The sequence below is a fragment of the Stenella coeruleoalba genome, assembly GCF_951394435.1.
Source record: "Stenella coeruleoalba genome assembly, chromosome: 2".
NCBI lineage: Eukaryota > Metazoa > Chordata > Mammalia > Artiodactyla > Delphinidae > Stenella > Stenella coeruleoalba.
The window spans coordinates 140,229,442-140,249,749 of NC_137147.1; the positions used below are offsets into that span (position 1 = coordinate 140,229,442).

At 37.3% G+C, this 20,308-nt stretch overlaps 1 protein-coding gene across 3 annotated transcripts in view; it reads left to right on the forward strand.

Moving 5' to 3' along the window:
* AAGAB (alpha and gamma adaptin binding protein) overlaps window positions 1-20,308 on the forward strand; it is a 91,923-nt gene that overhangs the window by 20,322 nt on the left and 51,293 nt on the right. For all 3 annotated transcript variants that reach the window (XM_079910320.1, XM_079910318.1, XM_079910319.1), the window contains exons 2-5: window positions 8,239-8,429; window positions 8,566-8,662; window positions 9,016-9,105; window positions 19,175-19,258. In XM_079910320.1, coding sequence (XP_079766446.1) covers window positions 8,239-8,429; window positions 8,566-8,662; window positions 9,016-9,105; window positions 19,175-19,258 — 462 coding nt within the window. The remainder of the gene's footprint in view (window positions 1-8,238; window positions 8,430-8,565; window positions 8,663-9,015; window positions 9,106-19,174; window positions 19,259-20,308) is intronic.

A 20,308-nucleotide genomic window follows, 5' to 3' on the forward strand; every position in this document is an offset into this window, starting at 1 on the left:
CTCTAATGATTAGTGATGTCGAAGATTGTTTCATGTGTTTGTTGGCAATCTGTATATTTTCTTTGGAGAAATGTCTGTTTAGGTTTTCTGCCATTTTTGGATTGGGTTGTTTGTTTTTTTGGTACTGAGCTGCTTGAGCTGCTTGTAAATTGTGGAGATTAATCCTTTGTGAGTTGTTTCATTGGCAAATATTTTCTCCCATTCTGAGGGTTGTCTTTTCGTCTTCTTTATGGTTTCCTTTGCTGTGCAAAAGCTTTTAAGTTTCATTAGGTCCCATTTGTTTATTCTTGTTTTTATTTCCATTTCTCTAGGAGGTGGGTTAAAAAGTATCTTGCTGTGATTTATGTCATAGAGTGTTCTGCCTATGTTTTCCTCTAAGAGTTTTATAGTGCGTGGCCTTACTTTTAAGTCTTTAATCCATTTTGAGTTTATTTTTGTATATGGTGTTAGGGAGTGTTCTAATTTCATTCTTTTACGTGTAGCTGTCCAGTATTCCCAGCACCACCTATTGAAAAGGCTGTCTTTTCTCCATTGTATATTCTTGCCTTCTTTATCAGAAGTAAGTTGAACCATATGTGCCTGGGTTTATCTCTGTGCTTTCTATCTTGTTCCATTGATCTATATTTCTGTTTTTGTGCCAGTACCATACCATCTTGATTACTGTAGCTTTGTAGTATAATCTGAAGTCTGGGAGCCTTATTCCTACAGCCCCATTTTTCTTTCTCAAGATTGCTTTGGCTATTCGGGGTCTTTTGTGTTTCCATACATATTGTGAAATATTTTGTTCTAGTTCTGTGAAAAATGCCATTGGTAGTTTGATAGGGATTGCATTCAATCTGTAGATTGCTTTGGGTAGTAGAGTAATTATCACAATGTTGATTCTTCCAATCCAAGAACATGGTATATCTCTCCATATGTTTGCATCATCTTTAATTTCTTTCATCAGTGTCTTATAGTTTTCTGCGTACAGGTCTTTTGTCTCCTTAGGTAGGTTTATTCCTATGTATTTTATTCTTTTTGTTGCAATGGTAAATGGGAGTGTTTCCTTAATTTTTCTTTCAGATTTTTCATCATTAGTGTATAGGAATGCAGATTTCTGTGCATTAATTTTGTATTCTGCAACTTTACCAAATTCATTGATTAGCTCTAGTACTTTTGTGGTAGCATCTTTAGGATTCTTCATGTATAGTATCGTGTCATCTGCAGTGACAGCTTACTTCTTCTTTTCCAATTTGGATTCCTTTTATTTCTTTTTCTTCTCTGATTGCTGTGCCTAAAACTTCCAACGCTATGTTGAATAATAGTGGTGAGAGTGGACAACCTTGTCTTGTTCCTGATCTTAGTGAAAATGGTTTCAGTTTTTCACCATTGAAAACAATGTTTGGTGTGGGTTTGTCATATATGGCCTTTATTATGTTGTGGTAAGTTCCCTCTCTGCCTACTTTCTGGAAGGTTTTTATCATAAATGGGTGTTGAATTTTGTCGAAAGCTCTTTCTGCATCTATTGAGATGATCATATGGTTTTTCTCCTTCAGTTTGTTAATATGATTTGTCACATTGATTGATTTGCATATATTGAAGAATCCTTGCATTCCTTGGATAAACCCCACTTGATCATGGTGTATGATCCTTTTAATGTGCTATTGGATTCTGTTTGCTAGTATTTTGTTGAGGATTTTTGCATCTATATTCATCAGTGATGTTGGCCTGTAGTTTTCTTTCTTTGTGACATCTTTGTCTGGTTTTGGTATCAGGGTGAGGGTGGCCACGTAGAATGAGTTGTGGAGTGTTTCTCCCTCTGCTATATTTTGGAAGAGTTTGAGAAGGATAGGTGTTAGCTCTTCTCTATAAACATTTGATAGAATTTGCCTGTGAAGCCATCTGGTCCTGGACTTCTGTTTGTTGGAAGATTTTTAGTCACAGTTTCAATTTCAGTGCTTGTTTTGGTCTGTTTATATTTTCTATTTCTTCCTGGTTCAGTCTCAGAAGGTTGTGCCTTTCTAAGAATTTGTCCATTTCTTCCAGGTTGTCCATTTTATTGGCTTACAGTTGCTTGTAGTCATCTCTCATGATCATTTCTATTTCTGCAGTGTCAGTTGTTACTTCTCCTTTTTAATTTCTAATTCTGTTGATTTGAGTCTTCTCCCTTTTTTTCTTGATGAGTCTGGCTAGTGATTTATCAGTTTTGTTTGTCTTCTCAAAGAACCAGCTTTTAGTTTTATTGATCTTTACTATTGTTTCCTTCATTTCTTTTTCATTTATTTCTGATCTGCTCTTTATGATTTCTTTCCTTCTGCTAACTTTGGGGTTTTTTCCTTCTTTCTCTCATTGCTTTAGGTGTAAGGTTAGGTTGTTTATTTGAGGTGTTTCTTGTTTCTTGAAGTAGGATTGTATTGCTATAAACTTCCCTCTTAGAACTGATTTTGATGCATTCCATAAGTTTTGGGTCATCGCGTTTTCATTGTCATTTGTTTCTAGGTACTTTTTGATTTCCTCTTTGATTTCCTCAGTGATCTCTTGGTTATTTAGTAGTGTATTTTTTAGCCTGCATGTGTTTTTATTTTTTGCAGATTTTTTCCTGTAATTGATGTCCAGTCTCATAGTATTGTGGTCAGAAAAGATACTTCATACGATTTTAATTTTCTTAAATATACCAAGGCTTGATTTGTGATCTGAAGTGATCTATCTTGGAGAATGTTCCATGAGCACTTGAGAAGAAAGTGTATTCTTTTGTTTTTGGATGGAATGTCCTGTAAATGTCAATTAAGTCCGTCTTGTTTAATGTGTCATTTAAAGCTTGTGTTTCCTTATTTATTTTCATTTTGGATGATCTGTCCATTGGTGAAAGTGGGTGTTAAAGTCCCCTACTGTGACTGTGTTACTGTTGATTTCCCCTTTTATGGCTGTTAGCCTTTGCCTTATCTATTGAGGTGCTCCTATGTTTGATGCATAAATATTTACAATTTTTATATCTTCTTCTTGGATTGATCCCTTGATCATTATGTAGTGTCCTTTAAAGTCTATTTTGTCTCATATGAGAATGCTACTCCAGCTTCCTTTTGATTTCCATTTGCATGGAATATCTTTTTCCATCCCTTCACTTTCAGTCTGTATGTGTCCCTAGGTCTGAAGTGGGTCTCTTGTAGAGAGCATATATATGGGTCTTGTTTTTGTATGCATTCAGCCAGTCTATGTCTTTCGGTTGGAGCATTTAATCCATTTACATTTAAAGTAATTATCGATATGTATGTTCATACTACCATTCTCTTAACTGTTTTGGGTTTGTTATTATAGGTCTTTTCCTTCTCTTGTGTTTCCTGCCTAGAGAAGTTCCTTTAGCATTTGTTGTAAAGCTGTTTTGGTGGTGCTGAATTCTGTTAGCTTTTGTTTGTCTGTAAAGGTTTTAATTTCTCCGTCGAATCTGAATAAGATTCTTGCTGGGTAGAGTCATCTTGGTTGTAGGTTCTTCCCTTTCATCGCTTTAAATATGTCCTGCCACTCCCTTGTGACTTGCAGAGTTTCTACTGAAAGATGAACTGTTAACCTTATGGGGATTCCGTTTTATGTTAGTTGTTGTTTTCCCCTTGCTGCTTTTAATATTTTTTCTTTGTATTTAATTTTTTATAGTTTGATTAATATGTGTCTTGGCATGTTTCTCCTTGGATTTATCCTGTGTGGGACTCTGTGCTTCCTGGACTTGACTATTTCCTTTCCTATATTGGAAATTTTCAACTGTAAGCTCTTAAAATATTTTCTCAGTCCCTTTCTTTTTCTCTTCTTCTTCTGGGACCCCTGTAAATTGAATGTTGTTGCATTTAATGTTGTCCCAGAGGTCTCTAAAACTGTCCTCAATTCTTTTCATTCTTTTTTCTTTATTCTGTTCTGCAGTAGTTATTTCCACTATTTTATCTTCCAGGTCACTTATCCACCTTCTGCCTCAGTTATTCTGCTATTGATTCTTTCTAGAGCATTTTTAATTTCATTGATTGTGATGCTCATCATGTTTGTTTGCTCTTTATTCTTCTTGGACCTTGTTAAACATTTCTTGTGTTTTCTCCATTCTATTTCCAAGATTTTGGATCATCTTTACTATAATTACTCTGAATTCTTTTTCAGGTGGACTGTCTCTTCATTTGTTTGGTCTGGTGGCTTTTTACCTTGCTTCTTCGTCTGCTGTGTGCTTCGTTTTCTTCTCATTTTGCTTAACTTACTGTGTTTGGGGTCTCCTTTTTGCAGGCCACAGGTTCTTGGTTCCTGTTGTTTTTGGTGTCTACCCCCAGTGGCTAAGGTTGGTTCAGTGGGTTGTGTAGGCTTCCTGGCGGAGGGGACTAGTGCCTGTTTTCTGGTGGATGACATTCGATCTTGTCTTTCTGGTGGGCAGGACTGTGTCCAGTGGTATGTTTTGGGGTATCTGTGACCTTATTATGACTTTAGGCAGCCTCTCTGCTAATGAATGGGGTTGTGTTCCTGTCTTGCTAGTTGTTTGGCATAGGGTGTCCAGCACTGTAACTTGCTGGTCGTTGAGTGGAGCTGGGTCTTAGCATTGAGATGGAGATCTTTGGGAGAGCTTTTGCTATTTGATATTACATGGAGCCGGGAGGTCTCTGGTGGACCAATGTCCTAAACTTGGTTCTCCCACATCAGAGACACAGGCCTGACAGCCAGCCAGAGCACCAAGACCCTGTCACCCACACGGCTCAGATGAAAAGGGAGAAAAAAAGAAAGAAAGAAAAAAATAAGATAAAATAGTTTTTAAAAAAAATAAAAAATAATTATTAAAAATAAAAGAATTCAAAAGTAGTAAAAAAGAAAGAAAGAGAGAGCAACCAAACCAAAAAACAATCCACCAATGATAACAAGTGCTAAAAACTATATTTAAAAAAAAAAAAAGAACCCTAGGACAAATGGTAAAAGTAAAGCTATACAGACAAAATCACACAAAGAAGCATACACATACACACTCACAAAAAGAGAAAAAGGAGAAAAAAATATATATCCAGGTACGTGGGGAGTTTCTTGCCTTTCAGGAAGTCTGAGGTCTTCTGCCAGCCTTCAGTAGGTGCTCTGTAGGAGTTGTTCCCCATGTAGTTGTATTTCTGATGTATTTGTGGGGAGGAAGGTCATCTCCATGTGTTACTCCTCCACCATCTTGAATGTCTCCTCCAGACCAGTTCTTCTTAATAACCACATGATGAAAGTTTATCAATGGAAAAATGCACATGCACACATACACACTTTATATATGTCATTCCTAGCAGGTTTTAAAAAAGTTTTAGTATTTATTTATTTATTTTTGGCTGCATTGGGTCTCAGTGACGGCACACGGGATCCATTGCTCTGGTGCGTAGGCTTCTCTCTAGTTGTGGCACGTGGGTTGCAGAGGGCATGGGCTTACAGTTGCAGCTTGCGGGCTCAGTAGCTGTGGCATGCAGGCCTAGCTGCTCCCTGACATGTGGGACCCTAGTTCCCCGACTAGGCATTAAACCCGCATCCCCCACATTGGAAGGCGGACTCCGAACCTCTGGACCACCAGGGAAGTCCCTTCCTAGCAGTTTTGAGACTAAATAATTCCTGCATATCATTTTGTTGAGCAGAAACTATGGCAGCGTTCCAAATATATAATCCTAGCTCTGGAATTTAAAATTTAACTTCTAGTTTTCTGTGTCTTACTAATTGTGAGTTTGAGGAATATCTAAACAAATTTTTTAATTATTGAAGTATAGTTGATTTATAATGTGTTAATTTCTGCTGTAAAGCAATGTCATTCGGTTATATATACATTCCTTATCATATTCTTTCCCATTATGATTTATCACAGGATATTGAATATAGTTCCCTGTGCTATACAGTAGGTCCTTTTTGCTTATTCATCTTGTATAGTATAATAGTTTGCATCTGCTAACCCCAAACTCCCAATCCTTCCTTCCCCCACTCCCCTCCCCCTTGGCAACCACAAGTCTGTCCTCTGTCTGTGAGTCTGTTTTTGTTTCATAGGTTTATTCATTTGTGTTGTATTTTAGATTCCACATATAAGTGATATCATATGGTGTTCGTCTTTCACTTTCTGAGTTACTTCACTTAGTATGATAATCTCTAGTTGTATCCATGTTGCTGCAAATGGCATTATTTCATTTTTTAAAAATGGATGAATAGTATTCCATTGTGTATATGTACCACATCTTCTTTATCCATTCATCTGTCGATGGACATTTAGGTTGTTTCCATGTCTTGGCTATTGTGAATACTGCTGCTATGAATATAGGGATGCATGTATCTTTTCAAATTATAGTTTTGTCCAGATATATGCCTAGGAGTGCAATTGCTGGATTATATAGTAATTCTATTTTTAGTTTTCTGAGGAACCTCCATACTGTTTTCCACAGTGGCTGCACAAACTTACATTCCTACCAACAGTGTAAGAATGTTCCCTTTTCTCCACACCCTCTCAGTATTTGTAATTTGTGGACATTTTAATGGTGGCCTTTCTGACTGGTGTGAGGTGGTACTTCATTATAGTTTTGATTTGCATATTTCTTATAAATGGCGATGTTGAGCATCTTTTCATGTGCCTATTGGCCATCTGTATGTCTTCTTTGGAGAAATGTCTGTTTAGGTCTTCTGCCCATTTTATGATTGGGTTGTTTTTTTGTTGTTGAGTTGTATGAGCTGTTTGTGTATTTGGGAAATTAAGCCTTTGTCAGTCATGTGATTTGCAAATATTTTCTCCCAGTCTGCAGGTTTTTTGTTTTGCTTATGGTTTTCTTTGCTCTGCAAAAGCTTGTAAGTTTGATTAGGTCTATTTGTTTATTTTTGCTTTTATATCTATTCCCTTGGGAGACTGATCTAAGAAAATATTGGTACAATTTATGTCAGAGAATGTTTTGCCTATGTTCTCTTCCAGGAGTTTTATGGTGTCATGTCTTATATTTAAGTCTTTTAGCCATTTTGAGTTTATTTTTGTGTACGGTGTGAGGGTGTGTTTTAACTTCATTGATTTTCATGCAGCTGTCCAACTTTCCCAGTACTACTTGCTGAAGCGAATGTCTTTTCTCCATTGTATATTCTTTCCTTCTTTGTCAAAGATTAATTGATTGTAGTTGTGTGCGTTTATTTCTGTGCTCTCTATTCTGTTTCATTGATCCATGTCTGTTTTTGTGCCAGTACCATGCTGTTTTGATTACTGTACTTTTGTAGTGTTGTCTGAAGTCTAGGAGGGTTATGCCTCCTGCTGTGTTCTTTTTCGTGAGGAATATTTTTTATGTTCATCTTAGTATGCATTAGAAAGGAGTTTGTGGCCATTTGGCTGTATATTCTTATTATAACCCAGTTAGTGGCCTGTCATTTTACTTCTCTAAGCTAATTTTCCACATCTGTGTGAAATGGAGGTTATGGTTATGGGTGTGAGAGATGGGAGTTCGGGTTAGAACAATTTCTGATGTCTCTTCAAGTTCTAAATATTGTATGACATTATGGAAGCAAAATGCTCCAGTGGTTCCATGACCACATCTATATTTGTCCATCATTGACTTGGTAATTTACTGTTAAGAATTTCACTAGTTATACCCATGTTGCACATGGATTTCTGAAAGATTTGGTTCTTTCCTAAATCATTTAATTTGCTTGGCTTTCTATATTAAAATTTGCCAGAGTGTCTTTGTCAACAAGAATTTGAGTTAGCTTTCAAAGAATCTGAAGAAGGCTGAATATATATAAATGGAATGGGGTCATTTATCAGTATGCATTCTTTTATTTCATTAGTTGAATTAATGTGTCAGCATTTGGCCCAGGGACTGTGTGTAACTGTTTTGTTACTGGTTTAGCTTTGCTGCTATCTTCCTTTTAGTTTGCAGTAAGTACAAAATAGTTACAAATTCTTGACTATTCTCACAGTCTTCCAGCTTCCATAAAGTATGTAAGCAATACACGTAGCTGTTTTTCTTTCTCTTCTGCTTGCTCTTTACTGGGTGTTTGCTTAGATGACTGTTTTGTTCTCTACTACTATGTAATCTAGTCACAATAGTTTTTATGTTCTTAAAGAAAAAAGCCAATTAATTGAATTAAATTATGTCACCATTACTTTTATAATCAAATGATCAGAGAAGGAAATTATCCTAATAAATCAGAGGCCCTTTGAAATCCTTGCATAAAGAGAATTATTAATCTGGTATCTTACTGAGAAAATTGACCATTGTATATTGGTTTTGTACTTTCCATGGTAATATTGTGTCATTTATTTAGATATCCTTGGAACAGAAGATCTTATTGTGGAAGTGACTGCCAACGATGCCGTGAGGTTTTATCCCTGGACCATTGATAATAAATACTATTCAGCAGATATCAATCTATGTGTGGTGCCAAACAAATTTCTCGTCACTGCAGAGATTGCAGAGTCTGTTCAAGCATTTGTGGTTTACTTCGACAGCACGCAAGTAAGATTTTGTTTTCCATGGACCTTGAATAAGAAATTATTTTGTGCTTTGTTTTTCTTAACCTTGCATTTTCTGTGAGTTCTCTTAATGTCTCTTTTTCTGTTTTTGTTTCTATGTTTCTTTCTCCTCCCTCTAGAAATCTGGTCTTGATAGTGTTTCCTCCTGGCTTCCACTGGCAGAAGCATGGTTACCTGAGGTGATGATCTTGGTTTGCGATAGAGTGTCTGAAAATGGTAAGGCACTCCAGTGGGATTGTAGGTGGTACATACGTTGTTCCACTTGCCATTCCTTGGTAGACAATACATTGGTTTCCTTAACTTAGAACAGTATGTCTTGTGTGATTTTATTACCTTCCAAAAATATCTTCAGCTATTTCTCTTTGGAATCTTGCAATATGTACATTTTATTTTTTTAGAACAGACACTTGGGGTTTGAGAAATCATTTTCCTTATATTAATTTATTTAGTATGCCTTTAGAATAACATTGACATTAAAGGTAACACTTTGAGATTGTGGAGAGTATTGCAGCAATATTCATGTTTTATTTTATTTTTGCTTATAAAGAATCTTTTGCATGTTATTTTAGGTGTAAACCGACAGAAGGCTCAAGAGTGGTGTATCAAACATGGCTTTGAATTAGTAGAACTTAGTCCAGAAGAGTTGCCTGAGGAGGATGGTAAGTATTTATGTGTCAGGAGAAAGCATGGCATTTGGATTCAGATATGAGCGATTATTTTAGTTCAGGGAAGAAGAATCAAAGTGATATTCAAAACACATTTTTCACTAGCTCTTTGAAAAGATTTGTGCAGAATCCATTGATGCGGTCTGGTAATTGCATAATCCATTTATTTGGTTTTACCACCCATTTTAGGACTTTGGAAATGTTTGTTTTTCTTATGGGTAAAGGTAGAGATTTCTACCTTAAATCTTAGTCATTTTCCCAGTCTCTTATCCTTTCTCTGCTGCCAAAAAAAGGAGGGTTTGATCTATATTCATAAATAGTTAAAGTTTATGTTTCTTATTTTGAATTCCTAGTAACCTGAGGTTGAATTCCCAGGAACCCTAGGGGACACGTCAATACTATTTGTATGTCTTTTGGATATTTGAACCCACAAATAGACCCAGAATGCACACCCCCGGGGTAACTCTGCACTTACCTGTCTTCTACTATACTTTGGACCTTCTATTTATTCTGCCTCTTTTTCCCCCTTCCCCCATTCCTCTTCTCATCTTTTCTTCCAAGTACAGCTATGCTAGCTGCTGTGGAATCTACCAAGATAAGATGGGTTTTGGCCCACCAAAACCTTATAATCTGGTATAAGAGATGAAACAGGTATACAAACAATTGAATTACCAAGTGGAACATCATAAGTATTATAAAAATATGTATATTGGTGCTATGGTGTTTCAGAGACGGAAGAGGTTATTTATCTTCAGAAGTTCAGAGAACACATTGGTATGTGAAATCTCACATGTCAACAGCTCCATGGGGAGGAAATGGAGAAGGTACTGGACTTAGAGTTAGAGGACTGGTAGCAAGATGCCAGTTGTTGTAAAAGACGTTCTAAGTAGGGCAGCCAACATGAATTAAAGTGCATAGAGAGGCTAAAAGTAATTATTACGTGAAACCTGTATTTTTTAAAAAAAGAAATTAAGAAACACTTTTTTATATCCTGGCTTATTTAGAAGTTTTGCAAATGTTGTTACCTTAAGGAATAAAGCCCTGCCTGAGAAGAAGAGGACAAAAATGAAAGAAAAAGCCTGATTTTTCTTGCTGTACATTTTTAAGAATATTGAAAATTAATAAGTATAGTTTCTCTTCCATGTTTTTCTAGGACTCCTTAAACTTGTGCCTGTTTCATGTATGTGAGCATGTGTGTGATTGCTTACTTCTGGCATTAGAATGTTCTCTTCTTCCCATTGTCCTTGAGGGTCAACATTTGAGTCATTTATTTTATCTGTTTTTATTTTGGAATCTCTGCTCCTTTATACCACTGTGCTTCTCCTTGCCCCCGTCTGAGGAGTGTTCTTGTATTAATTCAGCTTAATCTTTTATTTTATTCAATCTTGTTCCTTTATTATGATTTTGTGTCTTGTATTTAAGACTCTTTTTTCTTTTCTGGCCATGCTGCACAGCTTGTGGGATCTTAGTTTCCCGACAAGGGATCAAACTGGGGCCCATGGCAGTGAGATTGTGGAGTCCTTACCACTGGAGTGCCATGGAATTCCCTAATTCAGCTTAACCTTAAAATAGATTTCAACATATCATCTTTATGTAAGTTAACTAAAACCTTCCTAGAATGTTTTAATGCAAACTGTTCCCAAGCCATATACCCTCATCCTTTATTGGCATGTGTTATTCAAACATCAGTATGAGACTTTATGCTTCTTTGTATTAAATTCAACTTATTGATTCTGGCTCTTTATTTCAGATCATATTTTTGGTTCCTGGTTATATCATCTGAAGTATTAGTTATTCTTTCAAGAATTGAATCATTCATAGTTAAGATAAACATAGCTTTTATTTCTTCATTTAAACACTGATGGTGATAAACTCATCTTTGTAGAGTATTTTCAGTTTTACCCTTCCCATATTTCTGTTAGGTTGGTAGGGTGGTATTCTTTAAATGAGTCATCAGTTCATGAGTTACTGTGTCTTTCAGGCACCATGTTAGTTTAGGTAGTGAGAATAAGTAGTGAGTGAGAACTCAGTGAGATATGACTCCTGCCTTCAAAGAGTTTTTAGTCTAGAGGGGAAGGTTACACCAGTAAATTATTAGTTCCAGTGCATCTTTTCTATGGGAGAGGTGTACATAGTGGTGTCATCCCTACTTTTCTTTGAGAATAGCATGAGTGATTTGCCCTTAATCGAATAGCTAATAAGTTATAGAGCCTGGGTTCACATTCAGATCTTCTGACTTCTAATTCTGTGCTCTTCCTTTTAAACCACCCAGGACTGGGCCAGGCCACTAGAGACAGGTTCTATATGGACTGTGCTCCGTAAACTCTTAGGAGACTTTTCTCTTTAAACCACATGAAAACTATTTCTGCTGTTATTTTCCATATGCAGTTTTACAATACTCATTAGCTGAAGGATTTCCATTTCCTTTGCACACACTCATATCTATTGGTACATTGTAGCTAAGAATACCACCTTATTATTGGTGTACTAACTGGGATTACTGCCCTGTCATTTTGAGTAGTATCAATTAAAGTCCAGAAGCAAAATAGTACCCATACTAAACTAATTAAGTTGTGTAATTGATGGAAACTAACATTTTCAGGGGAATATGAGTGGATTCCATTCATGAGGTAATGGGGTTGACTTTATTGTATAAACCTTTTATACTGTGTATTTATTTAATTGTTTTAGTTCCTAGAATATTCTTTTTTCAAATTGAAGTATAGTTGATTTACAATGTTGTATTAATTTCTGCTGTACAGCAAAGTGATTCAGTTATACATGTATATGTACGTTCTTTTTTATATTCTTTTCCATTATGGAAAATATCTCAGGATATTGAATATAGTTCCTTGTGCTATACAGTAGCACCTTGTTGTTTGTTCATTCTATAGTAATGGTTTGCATCTACTAACCCCAAACTCCCAGTCCATCCCTCCCCTACCCCGATGCCCCTTTGTCAACCACAAGTCTGTTCTCTATCAGTTTCTGTTTTGTAAATAGGTTCATTTGTGCCATATTTTATTTTTTAAATTTTTTTATTTTTATAAATTATTATTTTTTTTTGGCTGTGTTGGGCTTTCGCTAGCTGTGGCGAGTGGGGGCTACTCTTCATTGCGGCGCATGGGCTTCTCATTGTGGTGGCTTCTCTTGTTGCGGAGTATAGGCTCTAGGCGTGTGGGCTTCAGTAGTTGTGGAGCGTGGGCTTCAGTAGTTATGGCTTGTGGGCTCTAGAGCACAGGCTCAGTAGTTGTGGTGCATGGGCTTAGTTGCTCTGTGGCATGTGGGATCTTCCCAGACCAGGGCTCGAACCCATGTCCCATGCATTGGCAGGCAGATTCTTAACCATTGCACCACCAGGGAAATCTCTGCCATATTTTAGATTCCACATGTAAATGATATCATGAAGTATTTGTCTTTCTCTTTCTGATTTACTTCATTTAGTATGATAATCTCTAGTTGCATCCATGTTGCTGCAAATGGCATTATTTAGTTCTTTTTTATGTCTGAGTGGTATTCCATTGTATATATGTACCACATCCTCTTTATCCATTCATCTGTTGATGGACATGTAGGTTGTTTCCATGTTTTGGCTATTGTGAACAGTGCTGCTGTGAACATAAGGGTGCATGTATCTTTTTGAATTATAGTTTTGTCCAGGTATATTCCCAGGAGTGGGATTGCTGGATCATGTAGTAATTCTATTTTTAGTTTTCTGAAGGACCTGCATACTGTTTTCCATAGTAGCTGTACCAACTTACATTCCCACCAGCAGTGTAGGAGGGTTCCCTTTTCTCCACATCCTCTCCAGCATTTGTCATTTGTAGACTTTTTAATGATGGCCATTCTGACTGGTGTAAGGTGATACCTCATTGTAGTTTTGATTTGCATTTCTCTAATAATTGGTGATGTTGAGCATCTTTTCATGTGCCTACTGGCCATCTGTATGTCTTCTTTGGAGAAATGTCTCTTTAGGTCTTCTGCTCATTTTCGATTGGGTTGTTTGTTTTTTTGTTGTTGAGTTGTACGAACTGTTTATATATTTTGAAGATTAAGCCCTTGTCTCTTGCATCATTTGCAAATATTTTCTCCCATTCTGTAGGTTGTCTTTTCATTTTTTTTATGGTTTCCTTTGCTGTGCAAAAGCTTGTAAGTTTGATTAATTTTGTTTTTATTTCTATTGCTTTGGGAGACTGACTTAAGAAAACATTGGTACAATTTATGTCAGAGAATGTTTTGCCTATGTTCTCTTCTAGGAGTTTTATGGTGTCATGTCTTACATTTAAGTCTTTAAGCCATTTTGAGTTTATTTTTGTGTATGGTGTGAGGGTGTCTTTTAACTTCATTGATTTGCATGCAGCTGTCCAACTCTCCCAGTACTACTTGCTGAAGCAAATGTCTTTTCTCCATTGTATATTCTTGCCTTCTTTATCAAAGATTAATTGACTGTAGTTGTTTGGGTTTATTTCTGTGCTCTCTGCTCTGTTTCATTGATCCGTATGCCTATTTTTGTACCAATACCACACTGTTTTGATTACTGTAGCTTTTTAGTATTTTCTGAAGTCTGGGAGAGTTATGCCTCCTGCTTTGTTGTTTTTCCTCAGGATTGCTGTAGCAATTCTGGGTCTTTTATGGTTCCGTAATAAGATTTTGGATTATTTGTTCTAGTTCTGTGGAAAATGTCATGGATAATTTGATAGGGATCACATTAAATCTGTAAATTGCTTTGGGTAGTATTGCCATGTTAACAATATTAATTTATCCAAGAGCATGGGATATCTTTCCATCACTTTGAATCCTCTTTTATTTCCTTTATTAATGTTTTATAGTTCTCAGCATATAAGTCTTTCACCTCCTTGATAAGATTTATTCCTAGGTATTCCTTTTTTTTTCTTTGGGTGCAATTTTTTTTTTTTTTTTTTTTTTTTTTTTGCGGTATGCAGACCTCTCACTGTTGTGGCCTCTCCCGTTGCAGAGCACAGGCTCCAGACATGCAGGCTCAGCGGCCATGGCTCACGGGCCTAGCCGCTCCGCGGCATGTGGGATCTTCCCGGACCAGGGCACAAATCCGTGTCCCCTGCATCGCAGGCAGACTCTCAACCAGTGCACCACCAGGGAAGCCCTTAAAAGGAATTTGTTTTTTACAATCCTGTTCTGATATTTCATTGTTAGTGTAAAGGAATGCAACTGATTTCTGAATGTTAATCTTGTATCCTGCTACTTTCCTGAATTCATTTATTATATCTAGTAGTTTTTGTGTGGCGTTCTTAGGGCTTGCTATATATAGTTTCATGTCATCTGCATACAGTGACAATTTTACCTCTTCCCTTCCAATTTGGATACATTTTCTTTTTTGTATCTGATTGCTGTGGCCAGGACTTCCAATATTATGTTGAATAGAAGTGAGGAGACTGAGCATTCTTGTTTCAGATTTTAGAGAGAAGGATTTCAGCTTTTCATCATTGAGTATATTGGCTGTGGGTTTGTCATAAGTAACTTTTATTGTGTTGAGATATGTTCCCTCTATACCCACTTTGGTAAGAGTTTTTATCATTAATGGACGTTGATTTTGTCAGGTGTTTTTTTCTGCATCTATTGAGATGATCATGTGGTTTTTGTCTCTTCTTTTGTTGATGTGGTGTATCACATTGATTGATTTGCATATGTTGAACCATCCTTATGAATTTAGGATGAATCCCACTTGGTCATGGTGTATGATCTTTTGTATATTTTGTTGGATTCAGTTTGCTAATACTTTGTTGAGAATTTTTGCTTCTATATTCCTCAAAGATACTGGCCTGTAATTTTCTTTGTTGGTGGTATCTTTGTTTGGTTTTGGTATCAGGGTGATAGTGACTTCATAGAACGTCTTCGGGAGTGTTCCCTCCTCTTCAGTGTTTTGGAAGAATTTGAGGATTGGTAAAAGTTCTTTGTATGTTTGGTAGAATTCACCTGTGAAGCCATCTGGTCCTGGATTTTTGTTTGTAGGGAGTTTTTTTTTTTTTCTTTTAATTACAGATTCAATTTCACTTCTAATGATAGGTCGTTTTAAATTATCTGTTATATTCTTGATTAAATTTTGATGGGCTGTATGTTTCTAGAAACTTGTTCATTTCTTGTTGGCATATAAATGTTCATAGTATTCTCTTATGGTTGTTTTGTATTTTTGCGGTCTTGGTTGATATTTCTCCTTTTTCATTTCTTATTTTGTTTATCTGGGTTCTCTCTCTTTTCTTTGTGGTGAATCTGGCTCTGTTGTTTTGTGCCCTAGTATATCATCAGTCCTAGAGAATATTACATGTGCACTTGAAAAGAATGTGTATTCTGGGTTTTTTGAATATGATGTCCTGAAAATATCAATTAAGTCTAACTGTTCTATTGTATAATTTAGGATATCTGTTGCCTTATTGATTTTCTTTCTAGAAGATCTGTCCATTGATGTGAGTGGGGTGTTAAAGTTGCCTACTATTATTGTATTCCCGTCAATTTTTCCTTTTATGTCTGTTAGTATTTGTTTTATGTATTTGGGTTTTCCTATATTAGGTACATATATGTTGATGAGTGTAAAATCCTCTCCTTTTATTGATCCTTTTGTCATTATATAGTGTCTTTATCTTTCTTTATGGCCTTTGTTTTAAAGTCTATTTTGTCTGACGTGAGTATTGCGACCCTCACTTTCTTGTCATTTCCATTTGCATGATATGTCTTTTTTCTGTACCCTCACTTTCAATCTGTGTGTGTCATTTGCCCTAAAGTGGGTGCCTTGTAGGCAGCATATCGTACTTACTTGTTTTTTTATCCAGTCTGCCATTCTGTCTTTTGATTGGAGCATTTAGTCCATTGACATTTAAGGTAATTATTGATAAATCTGTATTTATTGCCATTTTAAACCTTGTTTTCCAGTTGATGCTGTGTTTCTTCTTTGTCCCTTTCTTTTTCTTTTTTGTTTTTCATTTTGTGGTTTGATGATTTTATTTTATGCTTGTGTTCTCTTCTTTTTGATTTTGGTGAATCTATTGTATGTTTTTGATTTATGGTTACCCTGTTTTTCAAGTATGTTAACTCCTTATTATATCTGCTTGCTTTAGACTGACAGTCATATAGGCTCAAATGCATTCTAAAAAAAAGAATCTACATTTTCTTACTCTCCTCTCCCACATTTTATGATTTTGATGTCCTCTTTTACATCTTTATGTTTATCCTTTTGCTCTTCCTTGCGTTTATCATCTCTTTCACAAATTGATTTAAAAAATATTTTTTCCATCTGTATACTGGCTTATTTAAGTGATTTACTTTCCAGTTGTGATTTCCTCTTTCCTATATCTTCTTGCTTCTTTTCAAATTAGAGGAGACCTCTGAATATTTCTTTTAGGTTAGGTTTAGTATTGCTGTATTATTTTAGTTTTTGCTCCTCTGAGAAATTCTTTATCTCTCCTATTCTAAATGATAATTTTGCTGGGTAGAGCATTGTAGATTGCAGATTTTTCCCTTTCAAGATTTTAAATATGTTTTTCTGCTCCCTTCTGGCCTGTGGTGTTTCTGTAGAGAAATCAGCTGATAGCCTTATGGGGGTTCCCTTGTAATTAACTCTTTGTTTTTCTCTTGCTGCCTTTAGAATCCTCTCTTTGTGTTTAACTTTTGCCATTTTGATTGTAATATGTCTTGGTGTAGGTCTGTTAGGGTTCATTTTGTTCCTGACCTTCTGTGCTTTCTGTATCTGGATAACTGTTTCCTTTTTTAGGTTTGGGAACTTTTCAGGCATAATTTCTTCAAATACCTTTTCAATCTCCGTTTCTCTTTCTTCTCCTTCTGGAATCCCTGTTATGCATAGAGTGGCATGCTTTATATTATCCCGTGGGTCTTTTTATATTGTTTTCTTTTTTTTTTCATTTGGCTTTCTGTCTCCTGTTCTGATTGGGTGATTTTCATTATTTTATCTTCCAGATCACTTATTCGTTCTCCTGTATCATTCATTCTGCTAGTCATTGCTTTTAGCTCAGCTTTAATCTCGGGAAATGAATTTTCTGATTTTTCTTGGCTCCTCTTTATCGTTTCTAGTTTCTTTTTACAGTAATCTGCATTTCTTTCGGTAGCCTTTCTTTATTCCTTTGGTATTTTCATTACCTCCTTTTTGGACTCGGTGTCCGTTACACTGAAGAGATCTGTTTCATTGTTCTTTTAGGGGGATTCTCTTGGTCTTTTAACTGGGAGTGGTTTCTCTGCTTCTTCATTTTATGTATATTTCTCTTACTCTGTGAGTTTAGGAAAAACAGTTATCTACTGTGATCTTGGAAGGCTGTTTATATGCAGGAGCATCCCTGTGTAGCTTGTGTGGGTTTAATGTATTTGGTGCAAGGGCTGCTTTTCATGTGGATGCCTTCTGCATCTTTCCTCAGCATGTGCTGGCTGTTATCCCCTTGATAGGGGGTGTGCAGATGCTGCAGCTCTTGTGCGCTCCCTATCAAGGGGATAAGAGCCTGCAGTGGCAGCACTGGCTGGTGCCCACTCCCAGGGCCCACGGCAGCGGCTCATGTGTGCTTCTGGATCCCACAATGGTGGGGGCAGCAACTGGCGCCTGCTCCTGGATCTCTCAGTGCCTGCGGCAGCTCATGCCTGCCCTGAGAGCTCGTGTAGGCTGTGTCCTGTCACGTGATACCATGCGCATGGGGAAGGAGGCTCCTAAAGTGGTCCTCCCCTCTCCTTGCATGCCCCCCAACAGTGGCACCTTACCTCTGTGGCGGGGACCAGGCTTCTTCCATGTACACCCTTGGTTGTGGCCATTACCACACTCCAGCTCCTTCAGGCTATCTCCGTGCAGCCAACCCCAGTCCTCTCCCTGGGTCTGACCTCCAAAGCTCCAGCACCCAGCCCCCACCTGCACCAACGGATGCATGTCTCAGGCTGGGGAGTGCAGGGCAGCCATACTGACTGTCTGTGTAGGTCTTCCTCCATTTTGCCTTCTGCAGCTAGTTGCTGCACTTTCCTCCAAGGCGCCGAAGCTCCCCCTCTATCCTGACTGATCTCCCTGCCAGTGAGGGGACTTCCTAGGGTGTGGGAACCTTTTCTCTTTCATAGCTCCCTCCCAGGGGTGCAGGTCCTGTCCTGATTCCTTTCTCTCTCTGTCTTTTTTTTCTTTTTCTTTTGTCCTACGCGGTAACATGGAGATTTTCTTGCCCTTTCAGAAGTCTGAGGTCTTCTGCCAGTGTTCAGTAGATGTTCTGTGAGAATCGTTCCACCTGTAGATATATATATTTTTTTAACTACTTTTTTTTTTTTTTTTTTTTGCGGTATGCGGACCTCTCACTGTTGTGGCCTCTCCTGTTGCGGAGCACAGGCTCCGAACGCGCAGGCTCAGCGGCCATGGTTCACGGGCCCAGCCGCTCCGTGGCATGTGGGATCTTCCCGGACCGGGGCACGAACCCGCGTCCCCTGCATCAGCAGGCGGACTCTCAACCACTGCGCTACCTGGGAAGCCCCTGTAGATATATTTTTGATGTATTTGTTGAAGGAGGTGAGCTCCACGTCTTACTCCTCCGCCATCTTGATCACTCTCCAGTTTCTAGAACATTCTTGACAGGAGCTCTGAGCTTTGTATTTCCTTAATTTTTTCCCTTTTTTTACTTGTTACAATGTGAAGTAACAACTAAATGAGCAAGATAATTAGGCCACAGTTGTTTAAAAATGTGGCTTGTGGGCTATATATACATATACGGTCAGCCCTCTGTATCCAAGGGTTCTGCTTCCATGGATTCAACCAACAGCAAGCTGAAAATATTTGGAAGAAAAATTCCAAAAAATTTACATAGTATTTGGTATTTTAAGTATTTAAGAGATGATTTAAAGTATATGGGAGGAAAAAAAAATGGGACAATGTGGGTAGATTATATATGAATACTATGCTGTTTTATATAAGGGACTTGAGCATCTGCAGATTTTGGTATCCACAGTGGGGAGGGGGGTCCTGGAGCTATTCCCTCATGAATATTTAGGGATGAGTGTGTATATATATATGTGTATGTATAAGTGCATGTATAAATATATATATTTTTTCCTCCCTGATTAGATGACTTCCCAGAATCTACAGGAGTAAAGCGAATTGTTCAAGCCTTGAATGCCAATGTCTGGTCCAATGTAGTGATGAAGAATGGTAAGTAACTTGGGACTGAAAGTCCTGAGGAGCTTTTTCCTCCTGTTCCTTGTAAGTTTTAAATTATTTGATTATATGTGGAAGCATTAGGATTATATGAAATCTGTGGATTTGTTCAATTTTAAGTCCCCAGTTGAAGAGAGCCAAAAGAAACATTTCTAAGAATTTAAGATATATGTTTAATAGTTAACAAGAATTTAGAACTTGCCTATAATATGCCTGGCATTGTCTTTGGCTTTGAGAAATACCCCCAAAATTGTAAAACATGAATCCTAGCCTTAAGGAGCTCATAGTCCAGCTGAGGAATCAAAGTGTACACTTTTAAAATGCTACATAACTGTGCAAGGCAGTCTTTGATGAGCACAGAATGACTGATGCAAGTAGCAAAGGCAGAGAGGCCAGAGATGTGGCCTTTACTGTGGGCTTGAGTACAGAGAGAGAGTTTCAAGGCAAAAGCGGGTCTTGGCAGTCATCTTCACAGGATGGTCTAGATTTGGGATGGTGAAGTGGGAGAGTGGCAAACAGTAGAGGAAGCATGGCATCAAGAATAATGGTTGTATGTTCTAGGGTCACTAGGAGTCTCTCACCTAGCAGTTAGAGATAGCTTAGGAGAGAGAGGTCTGTATTCGAGGCAGGAGAATCTTGGCTTTTTCTTATAGGAAGCGGTGAGTCATTAGAGATTTCTTTTCTTTTGAATTTTCTTTTATTTTTTATATAGCAGGTTCTTACTGGTTATCTATTTTATACATATTAGTGTATATAGGTCAATCCTAATCTCCCAATTCATCCCCCCCTCCCTGCTTTCCCCCTTGGTGTCCATCCATACATGTGTTCTCTACATCTATGTCTCTATTTCTGCCTTGTAAACCACTTCATCTGTACCATTTTTCTAGATTCCACATATATGTGTTAATATACAATATTTGTTTTTCTCTTTCTGACTTACTTCACTCTATATGATAGTCTCTAGGTCCATCCACATCTCTACAAATGACCTGATTTCGTACCTTTTTATGGCTGAGTAATATTCCATTGTATAGTATGTACCAC